Genomic DNA, 15,843 nt, shown 5'->3' on the forward strand with positions numbered 1-15,843 from the left:
TTATTCATGAAAATCAATTTCAACTAAAGCTGCTATTTTAGCTACTTATTAATTAGGTATAATAGGAATTTTATTTAAATAAACATTCAACATTTCGATCTCGGCCAGCGGCCACACCTATCGATAACGATAGGCGCCTGCGCGCAATCTGGCAACACCGCGGCTCTCACTCACATCTGGCAACGGTCGCCGCAAAATGGCAAAAAAATAATACATACGATTTAAAACTAATGGACAATTACGTATTACGTGAAAAGAACGCAACGCAAGTAATCAAAACCCAATTGCCAATCAGCCCAGTTGGCGCGTGTGCGTGTGTGCGTAGCTGCAGCGAAAATCCGTGGGAAAAGTGATTCAAACGGGTTTCAGAATCGGAACCGAGCGGAGCACTTGGGGGCCCTCATCTCACCCGATACCATTTTCCATCTACACTTGCGAAAAGCGACAGCGCGCGAGAGAGACGGCGCGAGTGAGCGGAGAGGGAGAGCGGTGAGAGTTGCGTTGCGAGTGCCAGCGAGTGCGAGCGAGAGCGCCGACAAGCCAGCGCAACATAGCGAAAATCGCAACCAAATCGAAATTCAAGCAAATCGAAGATTCTGGCGAACAAAGACGACTGCCAGCCGCCCACTAGCGACAACAACAACGCTCTCTTTTTGTTTTCGTTCCGTGTTTCGGCCAGCGGCGCTGAGTAAGCGCCAGAAAGAGTGCAAAAAAAAAAAATAAGCGAAGGCGAGAAGAAAGAAGCCCAAGGAGCAACGAACTGTGTTTGCGGTGTGTGCTCTGCGTGCGAAAGGGTAAGCTCTATGTTCTCCCATGCTCGCTCTCGCTCTGGCCGAATCTCGGGCCGGAATCGGGATTTTGGCCAGCAGCGATTGCGAATTCCGTTTAATTCCACAGGGCCTGGCCCGCTTCAGTTTATCGACGCTTTTCCCTGGAAATCTGCTCTCCAGGGAAAATACTTTCGCTAGCTTTGCCAAAAATGAGCTGGGTGCGAGGGGGAGCGAGCGGAGCCCAGCTCGTCCTGTCGTCCCGCTCTCTCCGGCAAACAGCGTTGCATTTGTCGGCGGCAGGTTTGCGTTTTCCGTTTTCATTTGCATCGCCCATAGCTGTAGTTTCTGTCAATTTTTGTTTGATCGGCAAACAACAAGCAGAGCGAGCCCTCGCTAATTGTTTAATAATTGCCAGGTGTTTTCTGGCCTGCCACCCCTGCGTTATTTCTGGTCTGGCTAGATTCGCACGCCCAGGTGGCAACGCCACACCACTCACACGCACGCAATACACACTCACACACACACGCGAAAAGTGCGAAGTGGAAGAGGAAGAACACGACGAAGAAGAAGCAGCGGCAAACTTTACGTTGGACGGTGGAAAGCAGAATCAAAAGTTGGCAATTTATGCGAAATAAAACGTTCAACCGCAGTCGAATATCCATTAGACAGGCGGCCGAGTGTGCCAGCAAACCGCGAAACATTCGAAGTAAACAAATTTGAGCGTTTTCCATTCAGTTTATCATCGCTGCCTAACAAACGAAACGAAACTCCCCGAGTGTGTCGCTGTGTGCGTGTGTGGTGTTTAAACGGTATATTTCACTTTTCTCTTCTCTTTGTTTGCTTTTGCCAGCCAATGTGCATATACATACAGACGTACACATGCAAACATAAATAAAAGGACTTGGCTGCAAGACAGAAAAGAAAATTGCATTCGTCGATTAAATAATAACTATCAAAGCCTCTCGCTCTCCGTGCCCATATATATGTGTGTGTACCAGTGTGCGTTGTGCTTGTTAATGGTTGTTTTTACAACAAAAAGGAGAAAAAGAATTGTTGCCAAGCGTTTAGATTGTCTTGTATTCCCACTCTTGCATCAGTCAAATTGCTTGCATTTTAAATGCCCTGCACCGGGTATGGTTTTATTGTTGTTGGCAGGATTACTGTCCCCGTTTCTGTTTTTGTTGTTGTTGCTGCTAGTGCTGCTGCTGCTGCAGTTGTCAGCCATTGTTCGTCCGCCCCTCCACGCCCCCTCCCGACAATTATTACAAGACGCCACCGCAAAAAATTCTTTCAATGCGTTGCCGCTTCTGCCGCTGCTCTGTTGTATGTGTGGGCAGCACCGTCTAGCCATCTCGCTCCAACTGCCGCCCACCTAGGGCAGCCTCTCAGTTGCGTGTGCCGCGAGCCACTGGCTGTCCTGCTCGCACCAAACATTGCCTGCACTCAGGGGCGGATCGAGGGGGGGTCACTGGGGGATAACTATCCCCCCAAACGTTTTTCGTAATGAACGCAATATCAACAAAATCCCAATTGATTATAAAGCGTTCTTTTTTGTTCTTAACAATTTAAGGATGAATTACTTGATAGATTGATTTAAAAACGTAGTGAGAAATGTATTTATGTTGTATATTTTGCAGTATTTTTGACAAAATATGAAATTTATAACCTATTTTTTCAAATAAAAAATTTTTTTTAAACAGAATTTTTTCAAATCCCAATTTAATTCATTTTTATAGCCACCCCTGGTCGCATTACTGGTGCAGATCGGTCGGGGGTGGTTAAATAGAGGAGTTATTAGAGACAGGCGCATCCAAAACAAAACCCAGTACCAGTAAAAAAAATTATCCTAATAATCCCAACTGATTTCTATCTTTTTCTTCCTCTTGCAGCCCACCAGAAAAACTGAAACAAGGCGATCCCAGCTTGTAATCCTCGTTCTCACCCCGAGCAACAGCCACATCCTAGCCCATCCTCCAGCGCAGCGGGAAGAAGAGGAGCGCGGCGGCGGCGTGAAGGAAGCTAACGCTAATGAGGATCTATTGGCAGCATGAGTACACTGGGGGGAAGTAGGGGAGAGCGAAATGCCAAGCCCAAATTCACAGCGTTGGATATAAATCGCATGTACAAGAATAGCCGCGTAAGTAGAACTATAACTCCATCTAGAAATTAGATAGCTAACTAAGATCTTCATTTTTGCGTCCAGGGCGAGTCGAGTGAACCATCTGCACAAAAGAATCAAGTGCCACGTAAACATGGAATGCAAATCTTGGGCAAAGTGCCGTCCGCTAGGCGACCACCAGCCAATCTGCCATCCCTGAAGGCCGAGACCCATACCAGCAGCAACAACAATCTCCTAGTCTCAGTCGAAGGTGGGTAGTTTCTAAATCTTACATCTTATAATTAACTAATAAAATCTCTCGATTAAAAAGGAGCCACATCTGGAGGAGCGGGCGCAGGCGGAGCAGCGGGACAAGGAGCGGCGGGAACCAACACTAGCCACAACAACACCACTGCCCACAGCGGAAGTTCGGGAGCGGGAGGCGGAGCGGGAGGAGGAGGAGCAGGAGCTGCCTCGTCATCTGCTGGAGGCCATCATAGCCAGCAGCAGGCTCACAGCCAGCACAACAACAACATTGCCGGAAAGTTCATCAACAGCAACAGCAACAACAGCAGCAGCAGCGGCGGCAGCGGCAGCAGCAACAATAATAAAAACTATAAATTAATCAACAACTCCGTGGGCAGCTCCTCCGGCGGAGGAGGAGCAGGTGGATCCAGCGGCGGTTCGTCAGGATTAGGAGGATCAGGAGGCGGATCAGGTTCCGCAACAGGCGGACACTCGATCAACTCGCCCAAGACATGGTCTGCCATCACCACAGGACACGAACGCGGCTCAGGCGGCGGTCAGCACTTTGGCCGCCAGCAGCAGCAGCAGCAGGTTGTGCCCCACTACCAGAGTCCGCAGTTCCAGTACGAGTTTCCCACGCTGGACGGCACAGTTGGCAGCGGCGCAGGCGGCGGTGGATCGGGAACTGGTCTGGGAAGCGGCGGTGGAGCGGGCAAGGGCCATTATCAGAGCCAGACCAATCACCACCAGCATCAGCAGCAGCAGCAGCATCACCAGCAGCATCAACAGCACCACCAGCAGCACCATCGCGACTACCACCATGGCCACGGAAGGCAGTATGGACACCACTCGCATCGCGACTACAGAGATGGCAGCGACGACGTCGGCGGCGGTGGCTCCGCAGAGCTTGGCGAGCTCAGCCTTCGTCCGCAGAACGACACGGCCGCCTGGCTGCATCAGCAGGAGAAGGCGGCCAAGGTGGCGGCGGCGGCGGCGGCAGCGGACCAGGGAATCAACCTACAGGGCCCGGGCCACCATCAGATGGGCGGAGGAGGAAATGGAGGCGGCGCCGGAGGTGGAGGTGGAGGTTCGGGCGGAGCTGTGCCCCTGCCCATTCTCTCACTGATGCCCTCGTTCATGCGCAGCGGTGCTCCGTTGCCCTCCGGAGCCTCTGGAGCGACGGCTGCGAGCATTCTGGCCGGCGGTTCCCTGGATTCGTCGACTCTACCCAGCGCTCCCTATCAGAATGGCATCCTGGGAGCTCGTTCCGCCTCGCCAGCGGTGGTGGGCAGCGGCTTTCGCACGGCCACTGTCCTTCCCAAACGACCAGCGGCCTCCTCGTCGCCACCGCAATCCGGACTGGGCCTGGGAGGATCGCCCACTCCGTCGCAATCCCAGCAGCAGCAGCAGCAGCAGGCCAACGGCGGCGGAGGCGGTCGCAAGGATAAGGACTATGTGGTGGAGCCGGAGGTGGCCCAAATGCAGCGTCCCATCATCCGCGAGGAGGATTTAGAGCGCCTGAACGCCATCGCCAAGGACGATAGCTGGACCAAGCAGGACGACATTGACTATACGAAGAAGCTAACATTCTCGGACGACGAGTCCACGCCGGAGGAGCACCAGCAGGGGCAGGCCAAGCAGCAGCAGGGATCGAACGATCAGCGCAAGCTGTCCAGCAGTTGGCAGCGCGGCAAGGAGAGCACTGAGCAGCCAGCGGAAGTTAATCAGCAGGAGCAGCAGCAGCAGAATCAAGAGATTCGCCAGCAGAACGGTCATCGTGGCAGCTCTGGCAATGTGGGAGCGCCGGTGGCCGGCGGAATTGCCCTGGATGCCAGCGTTTATGAGCGCGTGAAGCAGCGCAAGGAGGAGGAGGAGCGTCGCGAGATGGAACGCAAGCAGGCGGCGGCCAAGAAGCTGCAGGAACTCGAGATGAAGATGAACAGCAAGAAGGCGGCGGCAGCTGCTTTGGCGGGCGAAGGATCGGCATCTGCATCGCTGGCATCCAATGAAGTACCACCACCCCCTTCCTCCGCACCACTGGGCAATGTGAGCGAAGATGAGGGCGGCGGACTGCACCGCAGACCAAGGGGAAGCATCTCCAGTCTAAGCAGCAACGTGGCTCCAGCGGGAGGAGCTGTATCTTCATCCTCATCCGCAGGCGGCGACTACGGTCAGAAGACCTTCCTCACCCATTTCCAATCGAATCTGCCGCCCCGCTTCCAGCGACAGCAGCAGCAGCAACAGCAGCAGCTGCCGCGTTTGGAGAAGAGCGCTTCGGCGAGCAGCGCCTTCGATAGCAACTCGCGTTACCTGCAAAAGGGTGGGGTGAGCGGAGGATCCGGCGCCAGTGGAGGAGGAGGAGCCCAGGCGAACGCAGGTCGCAGCATTTCCGGCGGCTATGGAACGCAAAGAGGTGCCAGCGTGGGAGGAAGTGGAGGATATGGACGCAACCGGCACGACAGCAGCAGTGCTCGCGAGGAGCAGCAGGAACTGGAGCAGCAGCAGCAGCAGCAGCGCTTCACCCGCGGACAGCAGGACTACCGACAGGCGCAGGCGCTGCCGCGCAGCATATCGGAGAATTCGCACCGCAAGACGAGCGTCTCGTCGGCTGGAGATGATGTGCTGGGCGGCAGTGGCTCCTGCTCCTCGTGGGCCGAGCAAACGGATGCCGAGCAGAAGGTGCACCACCGGCACCGCGAGGAGAGCTTCTCCTCGAGCCACAGCCACGACTCGGCGGTGCAGATAAAGATCCTCCAGCGGCCGACGCGCCAGCCCAGTCTCAGCGAGGAGTCCTCGATGCCGCAGAAGCAGCTGCCCGCCTCGCCGCAGCAGCAAAAGACGGCGGCAGAGCCCCCCATGCCCACGCAGATTCTGCGACGCAGCGTGGAGATTGAAAAGTCGGTTGAGGAAAGGCAAACGGATGATAAGTCGGGCTTAGAATCATCAGAGGATAAATCAAAGGCAGCTGGTAAGCTAGAGGAGGACAAGTCCGGTAATAAGCGACCGAGTCCCAGGAGCGGAGCAGCCTGCGGTGGACGGGGAGGAGGTCGCAGCTACAGTGGAGGATCGGCTGTAGGATCGGGAAGTAGTTACCGAGGACAGCGAAGCTCCAGCGACTGGGGAAGCAATCGTGGAAGCGGCGGCGGAGGAAGACGCTACTACGGCAGCGGTGGAGAGCAATCAGAGCACTCTGAAGACGTCGATGAGGATTGCTACAGCAGTGGAGGCGGCGGAGGAGGAGCAGCAGGAGCAGCGCGTCGCAGTCCCAAGGAAACTGCAGCCAATTCCGGTGGTCAAGCTGCGGTAAACAAGGCGGGCTTCTCGCCACGCGGCGAACCTTCGCGACGAGGACGCGGTGGCCTCTCCAGCGGAGGAGGAGGTGGCGCAGGAGGATCCTCTTCCAACTATCGTCGCCAACCCGTGGGCACCGGTGGCTCCGGCTCCGGATCAGGTCGCAGTTATGGTCGCCTCGGCTACGAGGAGTACGGCAAGCAGCGCACCTCCGAATCGGAGGCGGACCTGGACAAGACCAAGCAGAACCAGCTGGCACTCAGCGCTGGACTGCACAAACCCAGCGGCAGCAGCAAGGATGACAACAACAAGGATTCTCAGCCGGCGCTGAGCGGCGAGGAGACGAAGGACAAGACTGCCCCGCTGGCACCGGCAGCAGATGAGTTGCAGAAGGAGGCAGCGGGTCGCCTGCCACCTGGTCTCTCGCCAGTGGGCTCCACATCGCCTGGATCGGCGGCGGAGAAGAAGAAGGCGGGTGAAGGATCCTCTTGTGCCGCTGTAGGTGGTGAAAAGAAGCTGCCCGCCATCGGGGAGAAGACCTCGCTGGGCGCCGTGGGCTCTGGACCCTCCACCAATCTCCTGCTAGACGCCGGTGCACCCGTCAACACGATCATCTTCGAGAACTCCACGTACAAGCAGCAGGCGGCGGCCGCTGCCGTGGTTCCCAAGCCCAGCGCCACCCTGACCACCGTGGACAGCCTGTCGAGTGCCCTCTCCCAGATGAGTTTCGGGGGCAAGGCGACGGCGACGGGAGCAGGTGAGGATCCGCAGGAAATGAAACTGGGCTTCACCTTTGGCGATGATCCCACTGCTCCTTTGAAAGTGGTGGATTCGATTGAGAAGACGGCCAGCCAACAGCAGCAACAGCAGCAGCAACACTCGCAACAGCAACAGCAGCAGCAAAACAATTCGACGGCGGATCTCAACATGAAGATAGCCAGCGTGAAGAAGGTCTGGGAGTCGGCCACGCCCATGTCGGAGCAGCAGCAGCAACAGCAGCAGCAGTCGCAGGTGCAGCAGCCGCAACAGCAGCAGCAACAGCAGCAGCAACAACAGCAACAGCAACAACAGCAGGTTGTGGGTCAGCAGCAGCAGGCGGGCGACGATGGCAGTGGCCACATGAGTGCCGCCTCCTTTGTGGCCGCCGTGGCCGCCTCGCAGCACCAGCAGCAGCACCAGCAGATGCCCCACTACGCGGTGTCGGCGGTGCACATGCAGCAGAGCCACCACCACCAGCAGCAGCAGCAGCAGCAGGCGGCGGCAGCGGTGGCGGCAGCGCAGGCGCAGCACCACCAGCAGCAGCAGGCGCAGCATCACCAGCAGCACCACGCACTCTCCTCGCCGGGACCGGTGCCCGGTAATCATGGCCATGGCTACGGACATGGATCGCCGTTCGACGCGGGTTCGTTGGAGCAGCAGTTCCAGCAGGAGGACTACCCCAGTCCCCAGCAGCAGCAGCAGCAACAGCAGGCGCATCAGAAAACGAAGCAGCTGCAGCAACAGCAGCATTTGGGCATGTCTCCGCCGCCCAGTCAGCAGCAGCAGCAGCAGCAGCAACACTCGCAACAGCAACAGCAGGCGCACCAGCAACAGCAACCCCACCAACAGCCCTCTTTCTACCAGGCCTCACCACAGTTCGGAGTGGGCGGCATTCCCACGATCCCCAGCCCGCCGGCGGTGGTGTTCAACTCGTCGCAGATGCCCCCGCCGCCGTCGCAGGGCGGCAATCTGTACGCTCCATTCCATTCGCTCGATCATTCGAGCCGTTCGCCCGCCTACTCGGCGGCAGCGGCGGCCGCCCACAGCTTCCCGAATCATTATGCGGCAGCAGCGGCGGCGGCGGCAGCGGCAGCCGCGGGCGGCGGTCCCTTCAACGTGAACGTAAATGCCTACGCCACGCCCACACCGGACATGTACTCCAATCTCTCCTCGCAGTTTCGCCTGGGCGGCGGTCCGGGTCCCGGTCCCGGGCCCTTCGGGCAGCCCAGCTCGCAGCAGTTGAGCCAGGCGAGCAACCACGCCGCCGTGGCCATCATCTCGTCCAGCAGCAACTCCATGATGTCCTCGGGAGCGGCCAAGCCGCCGCCCAGCCAGCAGCAAATCGGGGCCATAGGCTCCAAGTCGGCGGGTAGTGGAGGAGGAGGTCCAGGTGGACCAGGAGGACCCGGTCCCGGTCCCTATGCCACCACCCAGCAGTACATGAATCTTTATGCGGGCCCACCGCCGCCACAGCATCCGGGGCAGGGCGGTCCGCCGCCCGGAGCCCATCAGCTGCAGTCGAACAGCTACTACTCGAATTCGGCGCCCGGCGGACCGAGCGGACCGCAGTTCTATGGCGGACCGCCGCCGCCGCCGCAGGGAAATGGCGGGGCGCAGAGCTATGGCCTGTATGGCGGCCATCAGGGCGGACCGCCCGGATCAAATGGACCGCCGGGACCGCCGCAGTCGCAGCACACAATGGGCACCTTTAATACGCAGTTTATGAACTCGCAGCTGCTCACGGCAGCGAGCATTAATCAGTACCGCGGCGGACCGACGCCCGGAGCGGCCTATCTGAAGGGCAGCCAGGCGCAGGCGCACATGCAGGATTCGGTAAGCGATTATATTATATTATAACCATATATTATATTGTCGTCTTCCCAGTTCTTTGTAAGCAAGACAAACAATTCAAGACCATGAAAGTTTGAGCAAGATTCGGAGCCAGAGAGATTTATTCCCGATTTTTAATCATTTGTTCGCAGTGCAGAACAGAAAGCCATTGCAATATTTTCGTTTCTAGTTGTTTTTCGAGCGAAGCAATTCAAGACCCCAGTTAAAATACACATGGAATCAAGATTAAGCAAGATTCGGAGCCAGAGATTTGCAGAAAAAACTAGAATTGTATACGATGTATTTACCTTTGTGTTATCCCCAATATGTTTCACTTTTGTAATGGTCGCTTTCGAATTTTTCATTATGGTTCTATTGATTTTGAGCAAGACCAATTGTGCTTGAACCATGTGGAAAATAAATACTCAATAAACGATTGATACATTAGTATCAAGTTGTTTTCATATTTCAAATTATGCAAGGGTCTGAGATTAATGTGGATTATGAAGAGTCGGAGGTAGATATTGAATTGAAAGCTTTCATTGCACGAAACTATATAAAAAGTAACTAACATTCCCAAGTAAATCCCTAAATAATAGTGATGTATTATTTTTTCAATACTTAGTAATGATTTAGGGCCGTTTTTTCGTCCGCCTGTTAAATTTAAAGTGGGGTTAAAATTCTGATTTCCCATACGATTTCAAGGTTTTAACCCTACTTTAAATTTAACAAATGGACGAGAAAACGGCCCTTAATATATTTACTACATGAAAAACTCACATTGAGATGTTTTTTTTAATAATCCTAAAGGTTCTTCAAAACTTTATAGGCAAAGAAGTTAACGCGTCTGTTTTCTATATCTATTATAGAAATTTGTATTATGGGATAGTTTATTTCTTGAAACCATTATAGTTTTATCACAGTGATTTTTTGAAATACTGGTTTGTAATTAATCAGAGAATAGTAAAAGGACAAAAGTAAATTGTTTGGAAGCCCAAAAGGTTTTCCAAAATGCGATGTTCATTTTTGTTAACACAAAGAACAGGAGGTTTGGACTTTACATTACTTCAATCAAAAAAGGCAACTAAACAAAAATTTCTATACAAAAATTACAGCCGGAGAATTTCGTGTTCAGAATGTTTTTTAGAGATTTTAATTTCGTAGGCTTTTCGATTGAAGTTTGTACTAAAAGATAAAGATATTCTAAATATTGAATATTTTTAAATGACAATATTTGAACAATAATTTTTAATGACAATATTTAAAAAGGTTCCGAGGTTTTAAACTAATGTTTAAAAGGTGTAATATTATACTTAAAAATGCATAATTTATTACAGCCGTTTATATCTTTTTCTTTGGCTAATCAATTTATTTATTTATATAAAGCAAAATTAAAGTTAAAACTATAAGCTAACTAAGATTAAGAGCTCTTGCAGCAAAGGCCTTCAGCTCGTCTGAGGTGTCGAATTAGATACATTTTTATTTTTAAATTTGTGAATTTAGATTTTGAGCTTAATTTGGCTAATCATATTTCTCCGTTTTCTTCCGCAGATGGGACGTCAGCTGAAGAGTCCTTTGAGCGCTGACATGAGTCTCGGTTTGGCCAAGCAGGTGCAGTCGCAGCCCAGTCCCCCGCACCACAAGAACTACGGAGCGGTAAGTGTTCCACTCTTCTCTTAGCCCTTAATCGAATCATTCTAATCTATATATCCTACCCTTCCAGTGGGACCTGCAGAACCAGGTGCTGCAGCAGCAGCAGCAATCTCAGCAGCAACAGCAGCAGCAGCAACAGCGACAGGGCGGCGGCGGCGGCAACGGGCCGAACATGAACGCCCTGGGCGGCCGTGGCAGCGGTGCTGTGGGCAGCGTGGGCAGCGGCAACGGCGGCGGAGGCGGTGGCTCCCAGGTGGGCGGCAATGGCGGTGGCAACGGCGTCGGCAGCGTGGGCCAAAGCGGAGGCGGCGGCCAGGGACGCTATCCCACGCCCATTCAGCGACCCAACAATTACCCGCAGCATCCGCAGCAACAGCAGCAGCAACAACAGCAACAGCAGCAGCAACAGCAGAGGGAACAGGCGGCAGCAGTGGCGGCGGCAGCTCAGCGGGCCCAGAATATGCGCCAGGTGACCGGAGGCGGCGGGGGCGTGGCCGGAAGTGCCGGCGGCGGTGGCAGCAACACACCTGTTGGTCCGCCCGGCGGCAATAATGGAGGAAATCCAGGTCCAGGCGGAGCGGGCGGCGGCGGAGGAGCGGGCGGAGCGGCGGGCTCGGGTCCGGGAAAGCCCTACTATGCGAATAATGCCTCCGGAGCCGGCGGAGCGGGCAACCGGGGTGAGTGGCATGCGAACTGAGCGCCAGGTGGTCACCCAGAAGAGCCCCGCAAGGAAAACACAGCGATGGAAAAGAATAGCGGAGGAGGAGAAGCAGCAGGAGGATCAGCAGGAGAGGAGTAGCCCATCCAAACCGAGAACATAACACGTAAAAATCAGAGAAAGTCAGAAAGTCAGCAAGGAGTTAAACTAGAAAAGTGGAATATAAACAAGCAAAGCAGCCTAGACAAAACAGCATCCAATCTTCAAGAGGAGATCGGGTTAATGTGATGTGATGTGAGTAGGCAAGTGAGCTATTGGGGGATTCCCCGTCACAACCGAAAAAAAATGGCATAATGGCAACTCAGCTAAATCAGCGAAATCAGAAGAAAGTAATCGCAAATCGAAAAGTGAAAGTGAGGAGACGAAAGGTTCAACAGGAAACGAGTAAGGAATACCTAAATTGCAAGAAGAAATATTTAAAAAAGAAACACACCACACCACACCACATACCACCACACACACACACACATGCATACATTTACATATACATACATACATACAAAATAGCAGAGTGTATTTTTTGTCAAACAAATTTACATAATAATATATTACTTTTATATACTTATGATTTTTTGTAGTAGATTCTTTTCTCCTTTAAACAAAACAAAAACAAGAAAAAAAACAAAACAAAACAAACAAAAAACAAAATGAACCTTTGGCACTGCGTATGCTTTAATTTCTTTATATATACATATTGTTTAATTTTTTTGCAACCAACAAAAAATCAACTAATAATTCTAATTTATGATTATGCTACAATATACATTATATATACCATCTATCTATCTATATCTATCGATATGAATCTTTCTGTGTAGACAGCGAATAAGAGAGAGACAGACAGACAGAGAGAGAGAGAGAGAGAGAGAGAGAGACAGACATAGACGGACAGAGAGAGAGAGCTATGAACGAGGGAGACAAAAAGAAGAGTTTGTTTAAGCGCAAATTTAAGTTCAAACGTAAAACAAATACATTTAGAAATCTTGTCGTCTTTTAAACATCCACCAAGACATATAGACACTTGCGTCACAAATTGTACTCGGCGGGCTCTATATTGTTATATATAATATAGTCAACTAAACCCTGATCCTAACTAAACTAAACTAAAAAACACAGGGAGAAACGAAAACGGACCCAAACTAAAATTTGAAAATAGTGTTCAGCGCAATCGCACACGGGTGGCAACGCCGCCGAAAACGCCAGAGCTGCCACCTCGGCCGCTGCCGGCGATAATTAGTTAATCGATTATCATTAACCCGCCAGTCCTGCTGCAATTTGAAAAAAGGGAAAACACGAGAAAGGACGTTCATGCTCAAGGTAGAAGGCAAACGGTGGGGAGGTGAGGTGAGGAGGCAAAATGAAATTTAAACAATTTATATAAATGTGTAATTCATTATGTAACTGTAACCTAACATGGATATGATATGTATGGCATATACTACACGAAAACAAAACAACACACAGACACCACACAAGCAAACATAATATATATATACATATATATAGAGGCAAAATCCAAGCGAAAAACAAAAACACTCCAGCAAACATTTTTAAGGAAAAAAAGCAAGAACCGACACATATATCCCAGTAACAGTAATTAATACGATTATACTCGGATCGAAGTCCCGCAGAGTCGGGCAGGGATCTCTTAACCCCATAAAGCCAACCGGGGCGACGAAATCCCTGCCCTGTCCCGCAGGACTATGCGACTAAATGTAGTAGAATTAATAATTAAACAATGCAAAATAAGAAAAGCAAAAGCAAGGCACTTTTCGCTAGGCTTCTGAAAAAAACCGAAAATAAAACCGAAACCATATAGCGATATTAATTAGTCCACACACACACACACACATAAACTCTCTCTCACATACGCCCCAGCCACGCCCACATGCGAAAAAAAAACCCAAAATATTTGGGCGGTTTGCTATGCCAGGCAATGTTTAGTTATAAAAAAAAAAAACAAAAAGAAAAAGAAAGCAAACACAAATTAATGAAATGAGTAACGATGAGTAAAAGTAACAAAGCAAGCTTGCTATCACACAATACATGTAAAAGGTATATTATATAGCATATTGATAAATGATATAAACATTAATTTATACCTATATTTTAAATGCATCATCTGGTTTTCCGTCTCCACCAAGCGAGGATAGCAACAACATAAGCAGGATAACGACTACGAGAACGATAACGATGACGATGACAATGACGGTTAGGCAGGAAACGGAACGAAGAGGAAGAGTAGGTGGTGGAGTGGAAAGAAAGGAGGAGAGGAGAAGATATGGCATACATGCATACAAGTATATGTAAACCATTTTTACATTCAATTCATTCAAATTAATTTTTAGTAATACTGAAATTTCGATAAACCGGGGCAGCGAATGCTCCGCCCCCGCCCCGCCCCCTCAAAAAGTCCCAACCCACGAAAAAGAGGAAATTTAAAGCAAGTTTGAAATGAAATAAAACTTTAAATAAAATATTAAAAACAGAAAACCAAAACCAAAAAGGAAATCAAACCCGAAGTTTGGTAGATGTGTTCCTAGACTATGTAAAACTAACTGCCTATTCCATTCAGCGACTTTGTAATTGCAATTGTATTGATGTGGGATAAAAAGGAAAGGTTCTAAACTGGCGGTGCGGTAAATATTTTTTTACTTTTCAGGTTGCCCTTTTGCTTGGAGAGATCGTCTGAATCTAATTAACAACATTTATATGGGATCGAAAGATGGAATGGTTCTATATAGGCGTTGCTTTTTTCCAAGTATGGAAACTTTACAGAAAATTTTCTAGTTCTATTTTATATTTCGGTCAAATTTTTAAGAAATTAAAAATAATTTAATATAGTGTAGTCGTCCGACTTTTATAAAATAATTCCTTTAATTCTGAAATATTAAAAAAAATTATATCTCAGATTAGTGGAGAATATTATAAACATTATAGAAGCTGAAGAAGTATTTTCCTATGAGTTCTCTGTCCGTTCCTATGGCATCTATGTGTATGATATGATACAGTCGTTCGATTTTTTTAAAAATTAAATTTCTGAAATATTTAAAAAAAGATAAGAAGGTATTACGCCTAAAAACACAGAATATGGAAGATATAAATCTAGAGAAATCATATAAACAAATAGAAGTAGGTTAATGAACTCGATAAAATAAAATGCTAACAGGTTTAGTCAAAGATATTTAGCTGGAAGCAATTAAATTCAACGATTTTAGATTATTTTAAAAACATGGTAACTGATATACTTCTTCAAAAGTAAAAACAGTACAAGTTGCCTTCTAGAAATTATTCCTTCTTACAATTGGCTCTAAATTTGTAAATATGGTATATATGCCCTAAAGACCATCCTGACTGAACTACAGAAATCATGTGGGTTTTCAAATGATGGTTGTGTTGGTAATTTTGAAGTATTCAATAGGTATTCCCTTGGAGATGCCAAACGAAGAAGTAAAAACAGGTGTGCCCCTGGTCATTATGGACTTTTCTCCATCACCTGGTGATGTTACGAGAAGGACTTTCCATGGAGGGACATCTTAACGAGCTTATTTTCAAGAGATCCGCCAAATGAGTGCCATGAAATCGTGTGCGAGTCCAAGGATCGTTACATAATGTCAACCGCGGGGTTCAGTGTGTTACATTCTCAGCTTATTTATTCCTTCAAGGTCTTGCACTACACATAAAATAAACTGATCCGGAGTCCAGCGGCGACGGCGGTGCGTCCTCCGGGATTTCCGGATCCAGAACTTCCGATGCGGCGGATGAGAGGCGGAGGAGCAGGAGCCCTACTTCTTCTTGGGCTTCAGCACCTGGTAGGCGATCAGCAGGCCCATCACGGCGTACGTGGCCTTGGCCACCTGGATGGGATGGGATGGCATAACATCCGGATTAGGATTGGGATTACAATTAGAATTAAAAGCACACTACTCACGTTAGCACGGCCGCTCATGGTGGTGCCATTGAAGATCTTCGACAGACCGGTCAGTTTCTCGCCCTCGCCAGCCATTTCTGTGGGTTAAATGTGATATGTGGTCAGTGGATCCCGGGGCCAGTGGTCCGTGGGCCTGTTCTACTCACCTTGGGGTTTATTTGCACGGAATTCGAGCTGCTGCAGTGGCCAGAAAAAATATTTGCGGCGAAAGGTTATACAACTGACTAGACAGTGTTGCCAGATGAAAATTCAGCCTTCCCCCTAAAAAATCTCAAACACTCGATATTTCCCCCTACAAAATTATCACAACGGTTGGCAGTTCTTTTTGGCCAATCGCTAATCGATAACACAGTGCATGGCGGCGAAAATTTGAAATAATTAAAACAAGTAAATCCGTTAGTTTTGATTCATTAATTAAACTATCTAAGAATAGAATACTATATTATATTACAAATGCTCATATTAACATATCTATATTTTTTTTTTATAAATGTTATTTATATTATTTGAACCCCCTTTTGTATAGGTGCAAATTTTTTAGGTATTA

At 49.6% G+C, this 15,843-nt stretch overlaps 2 protein-coding genes across 4 annotated transcripts; one reads left to right on the forward strand and one right to left on the reverse strand.

Annotated features, from left to right (window-relative positions):
* The first annotated feature begins 160 nt into the window (after nucleotides 1–160).
* Nucleotides 161–13,141, forward strand: nocte (no circadian temperature entrainment). Of its 3 annotated transcripts, none has more exons than XM_017146768.3 (6): nucleotides 162–794; nucleotides 2,660–2,907; nucleotides 2,974–3,139; nucleotides 3,200–8,997; nucleotides 10,546–10,650; nucleotides 10,718–13,141. In XM_017146768.3, the coding sequence occupies exons 2-6, from the start codon at nucleotides 2,818–2,820 to the stop codon at nucleotides 11,342–11,344; spliced, it is 6,786 nt and encodes a 2,261-aa protein (XP_017002257.2). In that variant the 5' UTR covers nucleotides 162–794; nucleotides 2,660–2,817; the 3' UTR covers nucleotides 11,345–13,141. The 3 variants fall into 3 exon arrangements, with proteins under 3 accessions (XP_070074327.1, XP_017002257.2, XP_017002258.2); XM_017146769.3 differs by lacking the exon at nucleotides 162–794 and adding an exon at nucleotides 1,302–1,579; XM_070218226.1 differs by lacking the exons at nucleotides 10,546–10,650; nucleotides 10,718–13,141 and adding an exon at nucleotides 9,049–9,470 and having other exon boundaries at nucleotides 161–794.
* Nucleotides 13,142–14,991: 1,850 nt separating this feature from the next.
* On the reverse strand, nucleotides 14,992–15,580 carry Neb-cGP (ATP synthase membrane subunit K, mitochondrial). The gene is made up of 3 exons (XM_017146773.3): nucleotides 15,443–15,580; nucleotides 15,297–15,373; nucleotides 14,992–15,222 (listed from the first exon to the last, which is right to left on the reverse strand). The coding sequence occupies exons 2-3, from the start codon at nucleotides 15,369–15,371 to the stop codon at nucleotides 15,151–15,153; spliced, it is 147 nt and encodes a 48-aa protein (XP_017002262.1). The 5' UTR covers nucleotides 15,372–15,373; nucleotides 15,443–15,580; the 3' UTR covers nucleotides 14,992–15,150.
* Nucleotides 15,581–15,843: the final 263 nt, after the last annotated feature.

This window comes from Drosophila takahashii, chromosome X (genome assembly GCF_030179915.1).
Source record: "Drosophila takahashii strain IR98-3 E-12201 chromosome X, DtakHiC1v2, whole genome shotgun sequence".
In the NCBI taxonomy this organism is placed as follows: Eukaryota; Metazoa; Arthropoda; class Insecta; order Diptera; family Drosophilidae; genus Drosophila; species Drosophila takahashii.

Bases quoted from the DNA above. Each gene is read 5' to 3' on its own strand.
- nocte (XM_017146768.3), top strand. From the start codon at position 2,818: ATGAGTACACTGGGGGGAAGTAGGGGAGAGCGAAATGCCAAGCCCAAA. The intron at 8,998-10,545 runs GTAAGCGATTAT...TTTCTTCCGCAG, and splicing joins AGGCGCACATGCAGGATTCG to ATGGGACGTCAGCTGAAGAG. The intron at 10,651-10,717 runs GTAAGTGTTCCA...CTACCCTTCCAG, and splicing joins ACCACAAGAACTACGGAGCG to TGGGACCTGCAGAACCAGGT.
- Neb-cGP (XM_017146773.3), bottom strand. From the start codon at position 15,371: ATGGCTGGCGAGGGCGAGAAACTGACCGGTCTGTCGAAGATCTTCAAT. The intron at 15,223-15,296 runs GTGAGTAGTGTG...CATCCCATCCAG, and splicing joins CCATGAGCGGCCGTGCTAAC to GTGGCCAAGGCCACGTACGC.